Raw genomic sequence first — 23582 nt, 5'->3', positions numbered from 1 at the left:
ATGGACATAAACAGAGAACAGTCCAATCCTTTGGTAGGAGTAGTAGTCACAATCTCAACCTGTAGCTAACATATTTGGGGGGATATAATATTCATAAACTGGTTTCCACAAAGAACCCATTTGAGGCACAAGCTTCTGAAATGTTATGACCATGTTAAGAGTGAAAAAACACAATTGTTCACCTTTTAGACATGTTACTTTTGTAATTAGTAATTGATTAGTTATTCTTTCTTACTATTGGTCATAGTTCACAAGTAATTCTCAATGAGGATATATTTATTAAGTAATAATCAAATACCTACCAAGGAACTACCTTTGTACTAAATTTGGTATTACTGCTTCCCTTACTGCTACACTTACCCCCCTCACGTATGATCTGTCTCCCCTTTGCCGATTTTGTGATGGGAATTGGGGGACAAAAACACTTGTAGGCGTGTCTCGGGAATTGCCAAGCCTCAATTGGTAGCGCAGGGCTCAAATATTTGCTTGACCAATTGCGAAATGTGATAGAAAAACAATCTGCCAAAATATACCTTGACCCGTATGCCTGCGCCTTGTCCATACAAATTATCCCCAAGAGAGTGACAAATACAAGAGAGTGAGAAATACAAGGTGTTGTTGCTTGAGAGTGTGTGAACTGGTTGAAATGCGTGAGTCTCACGGCGAATGCTTGAGACTTGAGAGCCCGGCAATAACGTTATCCATTCTTTTTGTTGCCTCCTGCCTTGCTCCATGGTAGCTTCGTAGACTAGCTTACGTTTGTTGTGCGTGATAGCCAAGAAATGTTTAAACATTTAAACTATTTCCCCTTTATTTCTTTATTTTTCTTCATAGTAGAATATTCCCTGCTGACTGTCATGTTACTAGCTTTGATGTGCTTGTTCATGTCCAGGAACAGATTTATGAGAACTGTTAAGAAATGTTTAGTGATCCTGGTGATTTGTTTTGCTTTCCAGATACGTCTAGATGTGTTGCAGAGAAGAAGTACACAGAGCAGCAGGCCAAGAAGCTCTTTCCTCAGGTGTTTGTCCCTGTCTGTAACCCTGACGGCACCTACAGCGAGGTAAGATGCATACAGAGACACCAAGACTAGACATGGGTCAATTACCCAAAATTATTAAGTGTTAATTGCAAAGCAAATCAAACTCACCTCAAATTCTTGGATCTCTCTGATTAACCCAGGTCTGGCACACACATACACGTTTATTCCAATTAACGGTTTATCTAAATATGAGCAAAACTACAGTGATTGGGGGTTAGAATTAGTTTTAGGGGTTTGTATATTACTTAGTTCATGTAAATTGGGACACTTAAAACTTTCCACTTATAGTTCTTGATTATCTGCTTTAATTACTATATGTAAGTGGTTTTGGATAAACCATCTGCTAAAGAATAAATATAATATAAATGTAGACAGTTTGGTCCTAATAATTGCTCCACTACTGTGTTTAACTGTGTGTGTAACTGTGACCCCAGGTGCAGTGTCACAGTTACACAGGTTACTGCTGGTGTGTCACCCCAAACGGGCGTCCAATCAGTGGCTCAGCAGTGGCCAATAAGAAGCCCCGATGCCAAGGTAGGCAGGTCCAGACTCAAACTTCACAGCATTATATAGTACTAGTGACATCAATTGTAATTTATTTAGCAATGATGACCATGCTTGTTTAACCTGGTCACACAGCAAAATTGACATTCTTGCAAACGTGAAGAATATTTCTGCCAGACCATAATGCAATCAGCTCTCTCATGGGAAAAGTCAGAATGAGCGATTCTTCTGAGACCTCAGTATTAGCTGATGCTGGCCTCTGACTGCTCAAGGGTAAGGGAATGGTGTGTATAAGTCCAGTAGAAAATCCCACTGCTGCTGAGTTGAGCAACAAAGTTAAACTGCAAAGAATGGCAGCGTTCCTGGCTAACAGCATCTGCCAAACACTCAAGTAACCAATGCCACATGTCCCTGTGTGTGTTTGTTCTCACTGGGCCTCAGTTGGGAGTCCAACATGTGACTGTAGTTGTGAGGCAGCAAACAGAGCATGCAGTTCCTGTGGGTATTTGAGGTTCTGTATGTGCCGAATACTTGGTGGCTTTATATGGGAAGCTGCTAACTCAGTATCATAATGTTCATGGCTAACTGTGAAACCTATAATTTCAGGGTCAAAGCAAGAGAGAGCCAGTACTAGAGAACCAGGGAAAGCAGGTGAGTAGCAAGCCAGGGAAAACTACAGGACTACAAAATATATATATATATTTCATTGTTTGTTGTTTTATGTGTGTGTGCATAAAACAACAAGTGTATGGGGGTGTAAGAGAGAGTGAGAAAGTGTGTTTGTGTGTGTAAGCACCTGTGTAACTGAACATGTGTAAAGTGTTATGAAGGATTGACATGTTAGAGCTTGCCTCTCCAACATTTTGTTAATTGAGAAAGTGAGAGCAGCCCTTTGAGGCTGGTGACGCAAGGCTGTCTGGGACAGAGGCAGGGGCGTTACTAGACCCTTTTTACTGGAGCATGTGCCCCAGTATAAATCTGCTGTGCCCCAGTAAATCTCAAATTTGAGTTTTAACAATTTACTTTATTAGTCATTTAGATTGATAATCCCGGAAAAAAGAAATGCAGTGTCCCAATCAAGGCTTGTAAAATCAACGCAGTCTAACCGAAAACACAAACTGATGCATACCTGCAGAATTCCATGTCCGCGCGCTCTTCTGTGCTTGCTATAATGTCCACTGCAGCGGCACAAAGAATTCCAGGTGTCGGCACGCAAGTCAGAATTGAGGTAGGCTAAAGAAACTGAAGAAAGTTTCTAAATAATAGGCCTACCGATCATATTATTCGGACTCAAACATAATAACAACACAAGTCCAACTTATTATATTACATGAAGCTCAAAAAACTATTTGCGCTTAAATAAATGAGAAATAAATAGCTTGACGTGCGCTCACATTAACTATTGATGTCCCTGCCGAAGCTAATATTTAACTTACGTCCCTGATCTGTGCGTATCATGGGTTAAACAAGGGAAGTTTCTATAGTGCATTGTGTTGTACACTTCTTGGGAGTGTGTAACACGCTTGAACATGCTTCAAGCTTGGAAGAAGAAAACAAGTGATATGAGTAATGAGGGGCCTGTGCCCCAGTAGAGCTTTATGTCTAGCAACGCTCCTGGACAGAGGAGTGAGTCAAACTAGAGAATCTGTGTTGGGATTTCGTAGACACACACACAATTAACAAACCTCAAACCTAGCCTATGACTGTAACTGCCTCTTCTCCACAGCAACATCCAGAAAAACTGTTAGTGATTGATCACAGCTTTGAATCAACCTGTCACAGCTTTGAATCAACCTGTCCTCTTTTGGACAGGTCCTCGTTTTACCCTACCTCTTACGTCACCTTTTTCTTTTTCCACCCTTTTTCTCTACTTTCTCACTGCACTCTTTTCCCTCCTCTCTCTTTCTTATTTTCTGTCTTTACCTGAGCCACTAAATAACATGCAAGTGTGAGTTTAAATGTCTTTCACTTGTCACTTAAACTGACTTCATTTTAGAGCTACAAGCATTTGATTCAATTGCTCTGAAGAGATCTGGAAAGAGAGCTTTCCTCATGGCTTCCAGCCCTGGCTGATGTGTGTGTGTTTGCACGCACGTGTGTGACATACTTTCTTCTGTCTAACTTTGAAGTCTGTTAATCTGATTGTATACAGGCTGATGTCAGAACCACAGAGATTGTCTTGCTGGCTTAGCAAGGAAGGATTCAAAATCCAGAGATACAAAGAGAAAGAGAAAAGAAGAAATATAGAGGAAGACTACTAAAGAGAGAGACAGCAAGAGGGAAAGAGAGAAAGAGGAAGTGTGTGGTTCAGTCTATTAGTTGATCTCATCTCAGAACAAACTTTAGATTTGTGGTGTCCATGTTTAGCTACACCTGTCTAGGTGGTCCTCCTTGCTACTGTATTATCCATTGCTACTGTGATATCAATTTTAATTCTGGATATCCAAATTTAGTGTTAGACTTGATGACTTGAAGCACATTTTTAAATAAGTTGACACAAACTGATGCTGCACAGCCACAAAATGCATTGGGATTTCCCTGTCTTCTCTAATATGACTCCAGTGCACATTCACATGTGAGGAGCAACATGTAGGCACCACAAAGTAGTGTTAGGTTGTGTGTGTGCATGCGTGCATGCGTGTATGTGTTGGCAAGGTTTACCACACCTGTGGCCTGAGCTGTAGACTAACTAGCCCCTTTCCCAATCCCTCACTCCCTCCTTCCCTCCCTCTTCCACAAATCAAACAAAAAAAGACCAAGACTCCCTGCTTTTGCCCCCCTCCCCCTTCTGTTAATTGGTTCATCTCAAACATGTGTGTGGCAAGATGGTGCATTCATTTTTGGTCTCTCCTCACATGCCTCCTCTCCTGCCTCCTTTTCCCCCTGTCCTCCCTCCTCTACTCCAGTCTCTACTCCTTCCTCCCCTCTTTCCTCTCCTTCTACGTTCCCTCTTTTTTTCTTTTTACTCCTATACTCTCCAGTCTCTCCTACCTCCTCTCTTTCCTTTTCACCTCTTCTCTTTTCTCTCCAGTCCTCTTCTTCCACCATATTCTGCTACATAGATAACACACTGCCAAACAGCTGTTCAAATCATGACCACTATTGCATATCTACACTCACTGTAAGTCTCTCTGTCTCTCCCTCTCTCTACAATCTCTTTCCATCTCTCTGTGAATTTGAATCTCTCTACTCTATCGCTCTTGGCCGGGCCATGTGCAAATATCTAAAGGTTGTTTTAAGTGTTGCCACATCTAGTTTACTCTTGTAATTGTAGTTTCCTTGCAAATCTTCTCCATTCTTAATGCAGATGAGTCCACTGGTCTGGTAGTGGAGACTCAGTCCCAGACAGATGAGGAAGGTAAGATCTATGTTTACATATTCATCCTCATCCCTATGTTCCTCTCCATCAACATTATCATCAAACTTTTTGGAAATGCTGATGTAACCATCTGACAATGTTACCACAAAAACCGTTATGCTACTCCTACATGTGTGTGTGCATGTGTGCTTCATATGTGTGTGTGCGCGTGCATGCTTGTGCTTGTGTGATGGAATGTTCTCTAATAAAACTGTTTTCTCTTAGACATAATTTCTCAGTATCCCACACTGTGGACAGAGCAGGTCCGTAGCAGACAGAACAACCGGACCAGAACGCAATGTGAGTTCACACACAAATTCCTCTACAGCTCATTCACATTAAGCATTCTGTAAAGATGCCCAAAACTCCCGATTATTTCCCAAAAACATCCAACTAACGAACTACAGATTTACGAGAACTGCAATGAGATTTACTGATGAATTATCTCTCCTATGAACATGAAGTTGGACAATGGAGAAGACCACTGATTCGTAGATTTTGTTAATTAAGATTATATCCTGTCCTTCACATTGATGGCAGTTTGGACCCAGAGCTCTGAACTCTCGCTGTGTGGCTTTGCTGGGCCTCGTGGCTATAATTGTGAGCACATGGAGCATCTTCCATTTCTCTGGCAGGCTCTCTCCTCCTCCCTCACACATTGATGTCATTGCATGGATCAATGGCTTCTTTATTTATTCTCTCGCTCTTTGGGGAAAACGATTGCATACTTTTGGAACAATGCTATTTTGGTGTGCACATAATGAGAATCGTGTTGTGGTATTGTGTTGTGTGTGTGCACAGGCTTGAACATTTGTGTGCATGGGTACATTTGCGTGTGTGAATCACTCTGTCCTGATTTACGACTAATAAAAGCAATGCAAACATGGTGTTGATGGTTTCCATTACCCATGAGCCTCTGGGTGGGTCAGGGTTTCTCTGCAGGATGTTATTTCTATTTGTTTTTGACAAAGCAGAATCAAACTGATGCTGAGGGGAAGGACTCTGGTGAGGAGAGACAGGCTTGAGATTCGAGAGAGGGGGAAGCTCTTTGCATGTGGGTAAAGCCCCATGCTGAATATAAACAAAAGAAAAGGGATATGCCTACTCCTGCTTTTGCATCCGAGGCCAGAGGGTGAAAAAAGTAGAGTAATGGAAGAGTGGCACCCCTCCACTGGGCTGGAGGAAACTCTTATCCTATTCTCCCTGGTGCAGCAGTTTAATGCTACAAGGGAGAGAGGGGGAGGATAAAAAGAGAAGGAGAGGGAGGGGAAAAGAGAGAGGGGATATTGAGAGAGAAAGGGGGAGAGAAATAGAGAAAAATGATGCATTGGATAGAGAGACTGTGAGAGGGACGAACAGAGAGAAAGAGATAGAGTAGGGGTTGACAAGAACCTTGATCCCTGGTTGATGAAACCTGAAAAAATTTATTGTTGTGTTGGCATGAAGTGTCACACTCCATGAATCCAATGAATATATGAACAATTATATTGTTGGGACAGTGTAGTTTGTATGTGTGCTTGTGGGTTCAGTGGGTGCTTTTGCTTGCATGCTTGTGTGTGTGTCTAAGAGAGAAATAGAAATGTGCACTGACAGAGAGACATAGAGAAGACAGTTTGGTCAGAGGGATCACTAATTGTTGCTGTAGGGCGGAAACCTTGTATGTTCAACCATTACTTTTCAGAAAATTAAAAAATAACCCCAAAATGTTATTATTGAATACTGCATCCTTAAAGTTGGAATTGTGTCTTTATACAAGTTAAGATACTTGTAGGTTCCGCTGTATGCAGCACTTCAAGATGGAGACGGGGTGGAGCTATGAAGTTTAACAGTTTGAGGATCCAATGGAGTTATGAGATTAAGTCACAATAGTCAGGTGGCTTAGCAAAATAATGGGGACAAGGCGGACAAAAGCACCAAATTTTTTCCACATGCTCTCCATCACCATACATTTCAATTTAGAGGGGGTTCCACTTAATCAAGATGGTGGATGGCTGCCATCTTGGATTTTCAAGCTGTTCGCATGTAAAACCTATAAATGTCAAGTCACTTAGAAGGTCATTCTTGGTGTCAAAATTTACATTTTCTGGGTCAATGAATGCAGAAAGATGTTAGGAATATCAGTAAGTGATGTTTTACAAACAGTAGATCATTTGTTTTTGCATGATATTTACACAATTAGGCAAATTAGTAGACAATTATCTTAGTTACAATGGCCATATTGTCATTTCCTATTAATTTCCCATTTATTTTTGTCAGAAATAAAGTGAGTGAACACCCCTCTAACTATAGCTCACACAAGTGCTGTCTGAACTTGTAACTTCTGCAGAGTTGACGTTAACGTTAGATTAGAGAATTTTAAAACCACAAAGCACGCGCCTGACATGGTCCTGCCTGCCGTCGCCACCAGATCTGCTACGCCAGAACATCTGACAAGACAGGGCCATACTTGAACATATGATCAGGTGAGAAATTGTACTGTGAGAAGAACTTGATAGTATTAATAATAATAATAATTATTGGTTAATTAAATAATTTGTCATGTCAGAAACCAATAATAACCAGTCAAAGTACATACGCAAACTATAGGCTAATATTATAGAATTTTTGTATGTTGCAGCGGCTGCCTTCAACTGAAGTCTGGTGCACATGATGGATTGGACATTGTGTATTGTATTCCAAAAGTCTACTCATGAACCACTCCGATGCCGTTTAAATGCAGATGGATTTGAAGAGAATTCTGAGACATACAAATCCTTCCTGGACAATGTGAATGAAATCATCCATACCCTCCTTCTCTATCCGACAGAGGGAAACTACGGCTGGGAAAGAAGTCAGATCTGCTAAACGTCCTAACACAGAAGACACAACAGCAACCTCCTGCTACTTTTAATGTCAAAGTACTTGACGGAGCTGCTGTGGTCCACTTCCTGTCCCCTACCAACATCACCACGTTTGACGAATATGCCAGCTGTGTCTTTATTCCCCACATCATGAAACACTTGGGGACCTTTGAAAGAGTTGAGGTCGTCTGGGATACTTACCTCTCCAGCAGTATAAAAGAGTCAACCAGGGAGAAGCGAGGCAAAGGGATACGACGGAAGGTGTCTAGTCAGAACAAGCTGCCGGGGAATTGGCCAGATTTCCTGCGTGACCCTAAGAACAAGGAGGAACTCTTCACCTTTCTCTCAGGGAAGATTGAGTCCACTGTGTGGCCAGAGGGGAAGCTAGTTTTCATTACATCTGGAACCAGAGTGGTCGGCACAGACACCAGCCACTACATGCTGCCATGCAACCATGAAGAGGCCGACACCAGGATACTGATCCACCTGCTCGATGCCCTGGAGCATGGCTCTTCTACCTGCTTGGTGCGCACCGTGGATAAAGATGTTGTCGTTATCCTCATTGGCTAGTTCCATGCCCTGCTCACCCAGTATCCAGCTGCAAACATCTGGATGCTTTTGGCACTGGCAAGAACTACACCTATCTGCATATAAACACCATCAGCCACGCTCTGGGCAAAGACAAGTCAACCGCTCTTCCAGTCTTCCACTGCTACACAGGCTGTGACACAACCTCAGCATTCTGCGGGAAGGGGAAGAAGTCAGCATGGATTGCTTGGAACTCCTACCCAGAGGTCACCCAGGCCTTCAACTACATAGCAGCAAATCCGCACACTCCTGTGAGCATAGATTCCCAACACTTTCAACGTCTGGAGCGCTACACTGTTGTCCTTTATGACAAGACAAGTGACTTGGAATCGGTCAATGATGCAAGAAGAGAGTTATTCTGCCAGAAGACCAAAGCAATGGAACATATTCCACCAACCCAAAGAGCACTGATACAACACGTGAAACGAGTCACTTACCAGTCTGGGATCTGGTCAACATCTGAAAAAAAACAGCAGCCAATACCCAGCCCTGAAGGATGGGGATGGACAATGGATGGAGACAGCCAGGCCTGGCTTCCTGTGTGGAGCACTTTTGTGAACTGATCAAATGCAGTTGTACAAAGGATTCTACAGCAAGGTGCTCATGCAAAAAAGCACAGTGGAATTGCACAAGTCTTTGCAGTTGCAAATGTGACATCAAGCACAACAGAGGATGTACAAGCACAACAGAGGATGTACTTCCTACGGCAGCTGAAGAAATTCAACCTGCCAAAGACAATGATGGTGCACTTCTACACAGCCATCGAGTCCATCCTCACCTCTTCCATCACCATCTGGTATGCTGCTGCCACTGCCAAGGACAAGAGCAGACTGCAGCGTATCATCCGCACTGCTGAGAAGGTGATCGGCTGCAATCTGCCTAACCTGGAGGACCTGCACACCTCGAGGACCCTGAGGCGTGCGTGGAAGATTGTGGCCGACCCCTCCCACCCTGGTCACTCCCTGTTCCAGCTACTCCCCTCTGGCAGAAGGCTGCGGTCCATCAGGACCAAAACCTCACGCCATAAGAACAGTTTCTTTCCATCTGCTACTGGCCTCTTCAACAAGGCCAAGGACTCCCATTGACATTCATTCACTTATTTAACTATTATAAGTCCATCTAATGGCAATTCAGTATGCATAAGCCACTTTATCTCAGTATCCGATGTTGACCATTCACGCTGCTCATTCTATTCAAATTTGTATATATATTTTATTTTATATTTAAATTGTTGTATTCTTAGATTGTTTAGTTCTTAGAAATAGTTAAACTTTTGTACTTCACTTAATTTAGGATCTGAATATGTTTAGTGTTTTGCACCTCCCTGCCACAGTAAATTCTGTGTTTGTATAACATACATGGCGAATAAACCGAATTCTGATTCTGATCAACTGAATACTCTAGCAAACTTGTAAGAAAGGAGGGTTGCTTTTGGGAGGGGGGAAGGTAAATGAAAATCCAGGGGGGGGCTGACATACTGGTTACGCTTCTCTCTCTCCCCCGCATGCTGTTGGACAAAGTCTGAGCACGATACAGCACTGAAAGTTATATTAGTTGCAGTGAGCATACCTGCTGGAAGGATTAGATGATTATTTTTTTATCACAAAGGGAAATTCTTTTAGGGAAGGGGTTTGTTATTTACGGTGAACCACTGTTTCCCCTGTTTGTGTATCATTAAAGTTCAGTATAACTTTATATTCTGTGTCCAGAATGAATATATTAATATATTTTTGGCATAAATAATTATCTAATAATATTCTCAATACCTTTATTGCATTCATTGACCAAGAAAATTGATATTTTGACACCAAGATTGACCTTCAAAGTGGTTTGGAAGTAGCCTGGTCCTAAACAGACTCTCGTACATTGCATTTGTACAGAGAGTCTGGCCTCGCTCCATTGACAAGCGTTGACTTCCTTGTAGGCGGGTACTCTGTTGAAGTTTAAAACTATTGGATCTGCCCAGAGCCACTCTGATCTGCCATAACCAATCGCTAGCGTTCGCCTTAGCCAATTCCTTCACCACTACTGTAACAGAGCTAGCTGCCGTAGCTGGAAAATCAAACTGTTCCCGAACCCCGTGGGGAGGAGGGCCACAACATCATGGCCACCAACAAAACTCAGCAAAGCTTGTTCTTGCTCCGGCTTTAACTGTTGGATATTCGGCAGCGTTGCCACAACAGACCGAATGGCTTTGCTCGCATCTTTCTCCGCCGCCATTACGGAACTACAACACAAACTAGCGCACAACATCAACGTCATCGTTCTCAGCCACTCCCTCTGTTCGCTGATTCGCCGGTAGAAAATCAACCTGAAAAATTTGACTTACGTACCTCATGGCCAGACCTATTTACAGAAGCAAAAATAAAATTGAGCGGAAGTACGTAGGAGGGCAGAGCCAGGCTAGCTTGGAAGCTGATCTATTAGTATTTATAGCAGACGTTTTGTAAATCCAAGATGGCCGCCATCTTGATGAAGTGGAACCCCCTCAAAATTGAAAGGTATGGTGATGGGGAACCTGTGGAAAAAATGTTGTGCTTTTGTCCGCCATGTCCCCATCTTTCTCAAATCTGGTTGTAAGCCGCCTGACTACAAGCTCTTTCGTGTTTACTTTTCATTTGTTAAATATTTGTAAAACCCACAGACAGTTGGGTGACCAATAGCATAGAAAGAAAAAAAATACGAAATATGGAGAGTTTTTGCCCTGACAGTGATGTAATGAAACAAACATAAGGTGTGGGCTCATTGGATTTTCAATTATTTTACAGACACAGGCAGCCTTTTTCAGTCATTTGTCCCTTAATATCCGTAACTGATACTATGGGGGGGGGCTGGTGAAGCAGTACACTCACCTTTCTCCCCCCTGGTAGCCTCATCATGTGACCAGGAACAGCAGTCAGCCCAGGAGGAGTCACGCCAGCATAAGAACGAGGCAGTGTTCGTGCCAGACTGTGCCCACGGAGGCCTCTACAAGCCTGTCCAGTGCCACCCCTCCACTGGGTACTGCTGGTGTGTACTGGTGGACACTGGGAGGCCCATCCCTGGCACTTCCACCAGGTAAGACACATAACTTTATCACAACTGTTGAAGATTACTTTTTTGGCTTTGTCTCCCTTCTGGGACTTGGTCTCCTCTCTGATAGCTGCTCAAACACCTGGTACTTGGGGCCAGTTGCAAAATGTAGTTTAAAACTAGTCTTGGCCTTAGGCCTTAAATTGTGAGGTTAGACTAGTCTAATTAAGCCTGTCAGTTGCATAAATAGTAAGACTTAATTTACGGTAGGAAAGTTAGCCACCTCTCCTCCTGGATAAGCCTGCGGTAAGAGCTTTGTTGCTATGCCAACGATCTGTTAGTACGTCATTATCTTAGCATCATTTATTACAAAAGGAAATACGTTTGTTAATTTAACTTTTTACTGGGGTCTGCTTTTCCGCAAAAATTTTATTTGATTCAATTGGATACCACATCTAATTAAATTAGATGACAACGTAAGTCATTGCATTGCATAGCCAGAGTTGTTGATAAATGGAAATAGTGTTGAGGTTAAATTAAGAAGCTTAAAAACGCATACAAATGAACTTGAAACTACTACAATACTACAAATGAAATTTGTAGTATTGTATTCATACAATAGATACAGGTTTTCAGAAGGTTTCAATGTGTCGATCTTCCTTCGTTAAGAGTCGTTGTTGTGTCTGCCATCTTTTCTTTTTTCGTGAAGCGTCTCATTTCACCCATAATGCATAGCTCAACAGGCTATCTAAGTCAGTCTTACATTAGTCACTCATAGGGAAGCTTTATGTAACAGGTAAATTGAAGTGTCTATGGCAAGTCGGACTTAAAGTTACATTTAACTCTAAGACTAGGTCTATTTTTATGCAACTGGCCCTAGGTCTTTCTTCTGGTAGCTGGTTTCCCTTCTGATAGCTTGTCTCCCCCTTCTGGTAGCTGGTTACACCAATCTGGTAGCTGGTCTCCCCTCTGATAGCTAATCTCCCTGTTTTCATTCAGCATGGTACCTGGTACTGTAGCTGGTATTACACAACCCCACCTGGTGCAGACTGAGGAGGGGGCTCCATCAGGGGTAGTGCAGCTGTGTGAACAAGAGGTCAGAGGTCAGGGAGACTGGCAGGGCAGCTAGCAGAGATGGAGCATTTGTGCACGTGGGTCCAGTTCTAAAGAGGCCTGGGGATGGATGCTGGATCTTGGTATCAGATTAACAGGGTACCAGGCAGAGCGCCAGGCAACACATTAGCAAACGTACCGCCTCTGCATATCCCCCTTCTCCTCACGCTGTCCTGCTCTGCTCTTGGCCCAGCAGTGTTCAGGGCTCCTCCGGCACTCCAAGGTTCCGAGGAAGTCAATTTAAACTCCACACTGTCCCACGCTCCCTGTCTCCCCTCTTTATCTTCTTCTTGTCTCTCTCTCCCTTTCCCTCTCCCCTCTCCTTACGCTCACATTCATTATCTCTTTCGATTTTATTACCCCTAGCCCACTCTACAGTATGTCTATCCCTCCTTCTCCCATTGTTCTCTCTCTCCCTCTCCTTTTCTATCCTCTTTCTTATTCCATTTTATTCTTTACCTCTGTCTTTTCCCTCAGTCATCCCTCTTTCTCTATTTCTCAAGTCTCACACTTCCAAACAACAATTTCCCCTTTCTGACCTTTGGCTGCAATCTCTTACCTTCTCTTTGGAAGCAATCTCTTACCTTCTCTTTGGAAGCAATCATCCATTTAAATAAACTGGGAGACTTGGGCCACACTGGTTCGCAGTTACTAGTATTATGATATCTCTGAGTTCCAAACACTGTGTAACACAATTTGTGTTCCTATCGAAGCCAGGTGTATTTTGTAATGTGCCTTTATTTAGACAAGGTTTTATTCTGAGAGCAAGGTACTTTGCAAATAGACCCAGCATTCTAGAAAAATATGGCCATATACAGTCAATATGCATTCGATTATAAACAGGTCAACACAGCGGAGGTATAACTAAATAATGGACACATCAACATTAGACACATCAAATCCAATTTTTATTTGATTTGATTTTATACCGTTTCATGTCTCCATTTTTATTTGCCCTTGAAGGCACCAAAACATCCTATTTTCTATTCTAGATATGAGCAGCCCAAATGTGATGTCAATGCACGAGCCCACCCAACCAAACCTAAGGACCATTACCGGAGCAGGCATCTCCAAGGTTGGTTTCAGTCAAATGTATGCTCTGACATTCTTCACATCCACAACACACTGGGATTTTCTGCTGTGGTCCAAACTGTGCATCCTTAGCCTAAAAGTAAAAACGGTGTGAGTGATAGGACTGCCTGTCCATGTGTGTGTCTTTGTTGACATTATCATTGGTTCAGGGGGGTATTCCAGGTAGCGGGTTTAACAAACTCTGAGCCTAACCCTGAACTCTGAGTTGAGTTACTTTAAAATTGGAAACTCTGAAAACTCGGTTCCAGAAAAGCTGATTTGAATTTGTTAACTCAACTCGGAGTACGTCAACTCTGAGTTAAGCGCGCGCATGATAACTATTAAAAGCCAACATCAATGGAGCTCCGATAATGGGATCAACCATGGCACCCAGCAACAAAAACCTTGTCCTACTTCACCACACTTCAGATATAAGTTTTATTTCGTGTTCAATCTGAGCACATATCACAGAGAAAAAGCAACACGGCTGTAGCAACGTATACAATTGGCGTGGGAGACAAACTGCCAAGTCAATGCATACATTTGATGTTAAAGCCAGTCCATACCGTTCATATTACAGAAGAAAAAGTGGGAGACTTAATAAAATAGCATGTTCAATGTTATATTAAATATAAAAACATACTACAAACAGGTAAGACATATTTTGCTTAAGCTATACGCTTGTGATTGTAGCCTCAAAGTCACCTTGGTTTTAATCATATATCGACATGATACAAAGTAAATATCAATTGGTGCCTATTTCAACTTGTAATAGCAGTTTCCCCAAACAGAATGCTTTTCAAATCAAATCAAATCAAAATGTATTTGTATAGCCCTTTTTACACGCAAGCATGTCGAGGGGTTCACATACGCCCATAGAACTGCCCCTCAACCAACCTAAACCCTCAAGGAAAACAAGGAAAAACTCCCAGAAAAACTCACTGCAGGAGAAAAAATTGAAGAAACCTTGGGAGGAGATACAGGAAAAAATACAGGATTTTTGGTATTTTGGCTATATTGACTATATTACGTAGATGGAAAAATGCAGTTCTGGTAATTTGCTTAATATTTTCATCAAAGGATGATGACGATGATGATTAAGATGACGAAGAGACATTGACTGCTGCCGCAGAAAATGGATGCAGAGAATTATGTATGGTAGCTACTGGTAGTTCTCTCCCCATGTACTTTTATTTACAGGCTTGTGTGGAATTGTCAGTTACACTGACATTATGAGAATAATGAATATAAAAAACGATTTGCACATTCTGATCCTGTTGAACAGAGCATGGATGCAGTATACAGTGATATGTTCATTTAATGGCAGGTGAATTCTGCATGTGGAACTGTGAAATGTAATGCAATCCCATGTATTCCCAGTTACAAGTAAATGAGTTGTACAAATTGCACCTCATGAAGAATTGCCAAAAACTGACCAAGAGATGGTGTAGGCCTACTTAGGGTAGAAGAATAAAGGATAATCTTTAAAAAGATTTACTGGAACACCAGTTACAGGAGGATGCATGTAACAGGTGATGTTAATTGTAGAAACAATAATCTATATCAATATTAATTGTTGAATTTGCTGAATTTCTATTTTGACCAAGAGATGGTGTACTTAGGGCAGAAGAATAAAGGCTGATCTTGTAAGGCTATCAACCTGCCCCCACCTCTCATATGGTAAAATCTGGAATTACTGGATGGAGTCTCAACTTGATGGCTCTCACACATCATTGTGTAACTTACTGTGGCATTGCTAGTCATGTTGATAAGTAAGGGTCAAGATTGTGGTGTTATTAGTTGTTTTGGGTATAAAAGGAATTGTGAAGCATCTGTGGATTCTTGATCTCCTGAGACCTTCTCCTCAGCTCTGGCTTGTCCTACTCCTTCTTCCTCACCTCTTGCTTTCTATCTCTAGTTTACAATAATCATGGTAGAGTAGGTAAGAGTTAACCTTCATTGATTTCATTCATTTGCAATATGATTAAATTATTATATTATTTAACCTTACTTTGACCATTCTTGCTCTGATTTAACCCATAGAGTCGAATAACTGTAATTCCATTGGTATTGGCATTATTTGGTTAATGTTAATACACTGTTCAGTTTCCCATCTTCCTTCAAACCATAGGGGAATTAGTTTCAGTTGTTTGGCCAATATTGACCCCCTACAATGTTGAAATAGATTTGCTGGAACACCAGTTACAGGATGGTACATGGTCACAGGTGAATCATGTAAATTATAGGAACAATAGCCAATAAACATACTCATTGTTAGATTTCTATTTGTAGGCAATGAAGAAGACCAAATACAATTTCAATTATTTGTCTTTATTTCAGTGCCAAAAAGCATTTGGTCAGTTCTGAGTGCACGTCCACGGCGAGTAACATTAGCGATGTTGGCCTAAGGGCTGACAATGTTGCTAAAATACATTACAGATTGTGACGGGAAACGGTAACGTTAACCTAGGTATTCATCAGGGAATTAAAGCACATCGAATCGCAGTCTTCAAATCCTCTCCCGGCGTATAACTAAGCGAATTAAATTTTGTTCGAGATCGGTTGGCTGAACCAGGAAAGGATATCCCTAGTCTGCCAACGCTATGAGGCTCAGAAAGAGGGAGGGGATTGATAAAAACGCAGAGTTTGGCATGGAAAACCTTCTAGCGAGCAGGTTAGTTTCACGGAGCAAGTTACCATGGAAACTTACCAAAAGGTTTCGTTACCTCTCTTTCTGGAACGGAATCCTCGGAGTAAGCCTCTTTTCAGGGTTAAACAACTCCCAAGTTTTCACTAAACCTGCTACCTGGAAAACCCCCCAGGAGGTGTTTGATAATGACATGAGGATTTCCAGATTTCTCAGCACCCCTCACAACCAGCAGCACAGATTAATGATCCTTGGCATCAAGGATAAGAGATAGAGGCAGACAGGTATGAACAGCCAAGGACAGAAGAGAAGCAGCACGTAGAAGAGGTGGAGATAGTGGAGGATGAAGAGATACCAGGGACAGTTAAAGGAAGATGGATGGTAAGGGTGAAAGATAGGATTTGAGATAAAAGGAGGAGCCAGCTTGTGGGGTCTGCATAGTTTTGGTAAGCAACATTTCCTAAAAATAAGGAAACATTTCTCACAATTTGTATCAAAACTAAGGCCCTGCAACAGGGTGGTTTTGTAAAGTAGGTTGCCTGACCTACAGCTCTGGTCTGTCAATTTGGCATAGCAAAAATAAACTAGAAAATTTGCTAAACTTCAATCTGATTGGACGAGGAGCATCAGCCATTTACAACAAGGGTGTGAAAGTAGCATAATTACAGACGGAGAGAGGTCACAAACAAAGTAGAACTTCCTCTAATCTCCTGATCGGATTTGATAGGCCGCTCTACTCAACAAAGCCGTCTTGGCACAGCTCAGACAACTAAGAAGTCTATCTTGAGTACAGCTTTGCTTCTTATTTACACTCCACCAGCAGGGAAGATCAAAATAAGTAAGCTAATATTCCCCACAGACACAGAATGAAAAGATGAAACTGTTAATAATAACTACATTAATATTAATAATAATAACAACAACAACATAAAATGTGCAGGGAGCATCCAGCAGCATTCTGCTGTAAACATTTTGTAAAACTTAAAGAAGTAAATTTAGACCACAACAAGCAACAAATGAACAAATAATGAAAGAAAAAAAAAAATATATATTTATTATCGTTAAATCGGTTTGGAAAATGGCCAATACCGATAACCATAAAAATGCTTAATAAGGGCACCGATAATCGGCCACACCGATAATCGGTCGACCCCTAGTATTGCAATATTGATTAAATTCATTCAGTTCCCTCTGAATTCTACACACAATACCCCATAATGATAACATGAAAAAGGTTTATTGAAATATTTGCAAGTCTATTACAAATAAAAAAATAAAAAATCAAACAGCCTTCCCATGTCAAAATGTAGCTTATGTGCATCCTGTTTCCACTGATCATCCTTGAGATGTTTCTATAACTTGATTGGAGTCCACCCGTGGATAATTCAGTTGATTGGACATGATTTGGAAATGAATATACCTGTCGATATAAGATCCCACAGTTGACAGTGCATGTCAGAGCACAAACCAAGCCAAATTGTCTGTAGACCTCCGAGACAGGATTGTATCGAGGCACAGATCTGGGGAATGGTACAGAAAGATTTCTGCAGCATTGAAGGTCCCAATGAGCACAGTTCCCTCCTTCATCTGTAAATGAAAGAAGTTTGGAACTACCAGGACTCTTACTCTTAGTTGTTGGCCGCCCAGTCAAACTGAGCGATTGGAGGAGAAGGGTCTTATTCAGGGAGTTGACCAAGAATCCGTTGGTCATTCTGACAGAGCTCCACCATTGTTCTGTAAAGAGAGGAGAACTTTCCAGAAGGACCACCATCTCTGAGGCACCCCACCAATCAGGCCTGTATGGTAGAGTGGCCAGATGGAAACCACTCCTCAGTAAAAAGGCACGCCTGGACTTTGCCAAAAGGCACCTGAAGGACTCAGACCATGAGACACAAAATTCTCTGGTCTGATTAAACAAAGATTTAACTCTTTGGCCTGAATGCCAAGTGTCATGTCTAGAGGGTAGCCAGGCACCGCTCATCACCTGGCCAATACCATCCCTACAGTGAAGCATGGTGGTGGCAGCATCAGGCTGTAGGGATGTTTTTCAGCGGTAGGAACTAGAAGACTAGTCAGGATCAAGGCAAAGATGAATGCAGCAATGTACAGAGACATCCTTGCTCCAGAGGGCTCTGGACCTCAGACTTGAGCGAAGGTTCATCTTCTAACAGGACAACGACCATAAACACACAGCCAAGATAAGGAGTGACTGTGTGAATGTCCTTGAGTGGCCCAGCCAGAGCCCAGACTTGAACCCGATTTAACATCTCTGGAGAGATCTGAAAATGGCTGTGCACTGGACCCCCCTTCCAACCTGGAGCTTGAGAGGTCCTGCAAAGAAGAATGGGAGAAATTGCCCAAAAATATGTGTGCCAAGCTTGTAGCATCACACTCAAAAAAGACTTGAGGCTGTCATTGCTGCCAAAGGTGCTTCAACAAAGTATTGAGCAACGGCTGTGAATACTTATGTACATGTTACATTTTCATTCTTAATTTTTGCAAATCTATTACAAATATTAAACAAAAAGTGGATCCGCCCTCTATGCAAGCACCCTGCCAGAATGGAGGGGCTGGAGTATTCACCTAGTGGCTCTTCATTTGTATGAACTGGATGGACATTGAGATTCCTGGAGAATTGCTAAAGTTTGGTTTACTCTCCATGAAAACAAACACTAAACAACAGACAAGGCCAACTACCCCCAAAAGTCTCCAGTCAGTAAGCTTGATAAAAAAATAAGTCATAGTTTCCCCAGTGAAGGTAAACTGGTTTAATAGTATATACAACACAAAAACTGCCCAGCTGTCCTTTTAAAGGGGGTCAGATATTTGATTAGGTCTGAGCCATTGGGAGCCTATTAAAACTTAAATGCAAGCCTCTTAGCTTGTGGAGTGTGTGCAACAGTTAGAACATGTGGGAGCGACCCTGGTTGGATAGACCCAGCTTCTCCCTGCTCTGTCTTCTACCTGGGAAGGGAGGAGATGAGGAGGCTGGCTGTTGCTGGGTGTTTACCTAGTCAACACCTGTTAGCTGGGGGCCAAGCATGCTATTATCTCCAGCCCAGGAGAATCTGGCCCTGCAGGCCTGCTGACGGGGCCATAAAACTAGCAGCCTTGGAAAATCTCCTCCCTTCCACAGGCAGTGAAACAGTCGGAATAGGCTGCAGACACTTAACCTGTGAGAAAAGGGAAAGAGAGGGTGAGAGAAAGGCAGAGAGTTGGAGACAGAGGGGCATTGAGGGAAAGAGGGGGAGGAAGAGAGACAGAAAGAGGGTAAAGGAGAGAGAGAGGGAAACAGAGGGATGGAAAGAGGTAGAGATCAGGAGAAATCCAGGAATCTCTTGGGCCTCTATAGCCTTCAGCCCTTCGAGAACAACCTTGGCCCCTAGACTCTTAAAACTATATGGCTTGACACACAATTACTATCATTAGGGTCATTCCGTTTTCAGTTGCCCCTCGTTTACATTTACATGTATTCATGTGACTTCCAAGAGAGAGCTTTACAAAAAAGTGCATAGGTCAATGATCATAAACAACGAGATAGCCCCAAACATTGCGGGTAGCCAAAAACTTGAAGCATACATTGTGAAAAGCAAATAAGTGCCAATGGGTAGAACCAGAAGAGCATGTAGTTAAACAAATTACAATTAAACAACATGATCCTCGAAAGTGCTCGAGTGTACCTGGAGGAAAGCAAGCAACAATAATATAATTCACAGCGAGCACAAATAGTTAAATCAGTTACAACTAACCAACAAGAGCAACAAGTCCCTCAATAATTGACATTATGTTCCTGGAGGAAATAAGATAACATCTGATCCAACAAATCTTTCTTAAGTGCTGGTGTATTCGGAAAAGCGCAATTTGACATTTTCAGTCCCCGCGGCAGGCAGTCTGCACTTTTACCTCAGTGCGGCATGTTTGTACATACCTCGCCATGCTTTTATGCGCACATTGCGAAACAAATACGACTGAAGTGGGCGCAAAAGCGTTAGTACATGAGGCCCTCAGTATCTCTGATGGAGATGATTCCACCATTGGGGGGCCAGACAGGAAAAGAGCTTGGGGTTGGGAGTGGGCGCTCTTGAGAGGTGGGGCCACCACACGGTTGTCAGAAGAAGACCGTAGGTGGCGGTTGGGGGTGTACGGCTGGACGAGAGACTTGATGTAGTCAGGTGCAGTTCCGTTCACCGCTCGGAAGGTCAGTACCAGGGTCTTGAATCTGATGCGGACCGTGATGGGTAGCCAGTGGAGGGAGATGAAGACGGGGTGACATGGGTGCGTCTGGGTAGGTTTAAGATCAGGCGTGCTGCTGCGTTCTGAATCCTCTGGAGAGGGCGGGTTGCGCATGCTGGGAGACCGGCGAGAAGCGAGTTGCAGTAGTTTACATATTGAAGAGGTTTTTATTTCCCTAATATTTTGTTTTGCGTGTTCGTTTTATGCTTACAGGCCACCTGTGGCCTCAACATATCTTCATTGGTTCAGTTAATATGTTAAAGGAGCTCTCTTAATGATAAACCTCAGTCTCTTACCAAACATTAAGATGATCACATGGTGGGATAGAGCGACCATAGACATTATACTGTTAAAGTTGTGTCTTTCACAGAGAGCACCATTTTACTAACCCTGAGGCCTGCTGCTCCAACATCGCGATTGGCAGTTGTTTTCTTCCATCTCCAGTAAAAAGCAAGTCAGACACTTTACGAACAAATATTTTAAAAAGTGAGAACGTTTCATTTTGTTTATTTCCCCCCCTGCCTTCTTTGTGTTAAACTAACACTGTTATTTTCCCTTCCCACCCAGGCCTTTATTTGGCCACCTATGGCGGCTGTCTTCCATGTTGTTGCCACAATGTTGACTAGATGGTTGATTGATGTGTGTCTAGGTCCGTTGATGTGTAGTTTTGTTTCCAAATATAACAATAATACCAAAATATTCTGTCTTTGTTTCCTTTCAAGGCTGTCCTGGGGCAAAGAAAACAGAGTTTTTGACAAGTGTTCTTGACGCACTGTCAACCGACATGGTGCATGCTGTCACAGACCCAGCATCCGCTGGCAGGTTAGATGCTGTATCTGTTTGTGTTTATTGAATGGCTGAATGTACTACTGTGCGACTTACTGTTGACTTTGAACTTGACCACCAGGATGCTGGAGCCAGACCCCAGTCATACCCTGGAGGAGAGAGTGGTTCACTGGTACTTTAGCCAGCTGGACAAAAACTCCAGCGGAGACATCGGCAAGAAAGAGATCAAGCCCTTCAAACGCTTCCTGCGCAAGAAGTCTAAGCCCAAGAAATGTGTGAAAAAGTTTGTGGAGTACTGTGACATCAGCAACGACAAGGCCCTGTCACTGCAAGAGCTAATGGGATGTCTGGGCGTCACCAAGGAAGAAGGTGAGACACATATTACACACACAAACAGCCACATATTACACACAGAAACACACAAATATAACACACACAAACACACACACACACGTATTGCACATATAAACACACAGTAATACCCAAACACACAACTAGACATGCAAACGCACACACACATGCACAAATGCAAACCCACACACATGCTGTACAGTACAAAATTAACATATTTACAGTGAACACATATAAAGGACGCAGCCACATATTGTACATACAGCACACACACTCCTCTAAAGCTCTAAGATAGCAGATCTGAGGGGCATCTAAGTTAATATTATGTCATCTTACCAAAGGTTAATGAGGTTGTACTTTTGTTCTCAGGGACAAAAACAGGTGAAGGTGTATCCTCAAGTAAAATGGTGAGTCAGTAGTCACTACAATTATTTGAGAAATCATGTGTTATGTTGAGGTTATCAACTACCTCTGTCTGTTGACAGAAATAAAACACACTGGCTCCGACACTGAGAAGTAGAATGAGGTGATACTGAATAATAGTGAGTGTTATTGGTTTGCTATATTGGTGCCATTTTTGCTATACTGTGTTTCTTCTCTTTTTCTTCAGAATCTGTCAAAGAAGCAAGGCTAAGGCAACAACACAGATTTAGTCTCCCCATCCTCTGGAGATTCTGCCCTTATCAATCGGCAATGGAAAGCATAGTATTTGCACTTTGTACTTTAAAGAAATGTAAATTCACTTTGTAGAATTAAGGTATTTAAACAGACTGCTGAATATGTGAATTATGTAGTTAGCTTTTTTATGGCCTTACAAAAATAATTTAACACATGTAATGTATGTGTCTTGTGTGTCTAAAAATACTTTTCAAGAGTTGTATAAGTTGTTAGTTTTGTGTCACTCCTGTTGTTTTTCTTTGTTCTGTTATAGATATTAATGCTGATATATCGATATTTTGTGACGTGGCTGAAACCTTAACTTACGCTTGTCCACATCTCTTACTCACTGAGCTATAGCACCCCACTGACGCTTTGTACAGCTGCTTGTCTTAAACATGGATTGTCATCAAATCAAATTGTAAAAAAATGTATTCATGTTTATTAGAAATAAATAACTCTTTTATACATTGCTGTATTGTGTGTGGTACAGTAATTATAATCAAGCAGTGCATACTGTACTTACAGCAAAGACTCCTCTGTAATCTCTGAACAAACTCTTGTCAGCTTTTTGTCAGCTTGCTCGATCTTCAAGAAAACACCTTGTTTCAGAGCCAGGTATTAAACATGCATAGCACAGCTTGTGTATCATGCCCAGGTTCACACAGTTTGCCTATGCCCCATGGCCCGGAGCTTAGGTTCTCAATTGGAAAAAGCAATGATGTAATTTCTGTTTCTATTCACACATTTAATTTCCCTGACTGACTGAAGCCAGATAGACTAGTACAGTGTGTGTACAGTATACTTGTGCATGTGCTCTGAAGTAGGTGTAGACTTGTGTGAGCATGTATTTGTGTGTGTGTGTGTGTGTGTGTGTGTGTGTGTGTGTGTGTGTGCTTGCGTACAGTACCTAGGCATGTATGTGTGTGAGTGTGCAGGCATATAAAACAGCCATTTAAAAAGAGTCATTAGTGCATTACATATTCATTAGCTGGGTTTGTTTAATTGGATTCTTCCAATGTTGTCAATGTTATACGATGACTTACAGTACCGTATTTTTCTGAAAATAAGCCGCATTTTCTATAAGCCGCGCCCCACCAGAATTGGAGCTTTGTGTTTGTAAATATTAGTATAAACCGCACTGGAATATATGCCGCACTTGATACGGGAGCAATGATACCAAGCAATGCACGAGTATAGGCAGTACAGCATACCGTTGTGTAACACACTTCGAAAACGAAAGTAAGTGCGTAATATATGTTTTCTATAGAGCTCCGGTACGGTGTTCATTTAAGGACATCCTCAGATCTCAGACTCAAGTGTCACTCAAACGAAAATGCGTCAAGTCTCAGACCAAAAGTCGTCAGACTCAGGCGAAAC

General features: G+C 42.2%; 1 protein-coding gene across 2 annotated transcripts in view; it reads left to right on the top strand.

The window, feature by feature from the left end:
- Positions 1–22675, top strand: part of smoc2 (SPARC related modular calcium binding 2) — a 49102-nt gene extending 26427 nt beyond the window's left edge. For both annotated transcript variants that reach the window (XM_067235786.1, XM_067235785.1), the window contains exons 3-13: positions 957–1063; positions 1477–1576; positions 2153–2197; positions 4854–4904; positions 5130–5204; positions 11203–11389; positions 13450–13532; positions 21131–21230; positions 21316–21563; positions 21915–21952; positions 22156–22675. In XM_067235786.1, the coding sequence (XP_067091887.1) occupies positions 957–1063; positions 1477–1576; positions 2153–2197; positions 4854–4904; positions 5130–5204; positions 11203–11389; positions 13450–13532; positions 21131–21230; positions 21316–21563; positions 21915–21952; positions 22156–22179 (1058 nt within the window). In that variant the 3' untranslated portion in view covers positions 22180–22675. The remainder of the gene's footprint in view (positions 1–956; positions 1064–1476; positions 1577–2152; positions 2198–4853; positions 4905–5129; positions 5205–11202; positions 11390–13449; positions 13533–21130; positions 21231–21315; positions 21564–21914; positions 21953–22155) is intronic.
- The last annotated feature ends 907 nt before the right edge of the window (positions 22676–23582 follow it).

Source organism: Osmerus mordax, chromosome 5 (assembly GCF_038355195.1).
Source record: "Osmerus mordax isolate fOsmMor3 chromosome 5, fOsmMor3.pri, whole genome shotgun sequence".
Lineage (NCBI taxonomy): Eukaryota > Metazoa > Chordata > Actinopteri > Osmeriformes > Osmeridae > Osmerus > Osmerus mordax.
This window is presented reverse-complemented; position numbering and strand designations above follow the sequence as displayed.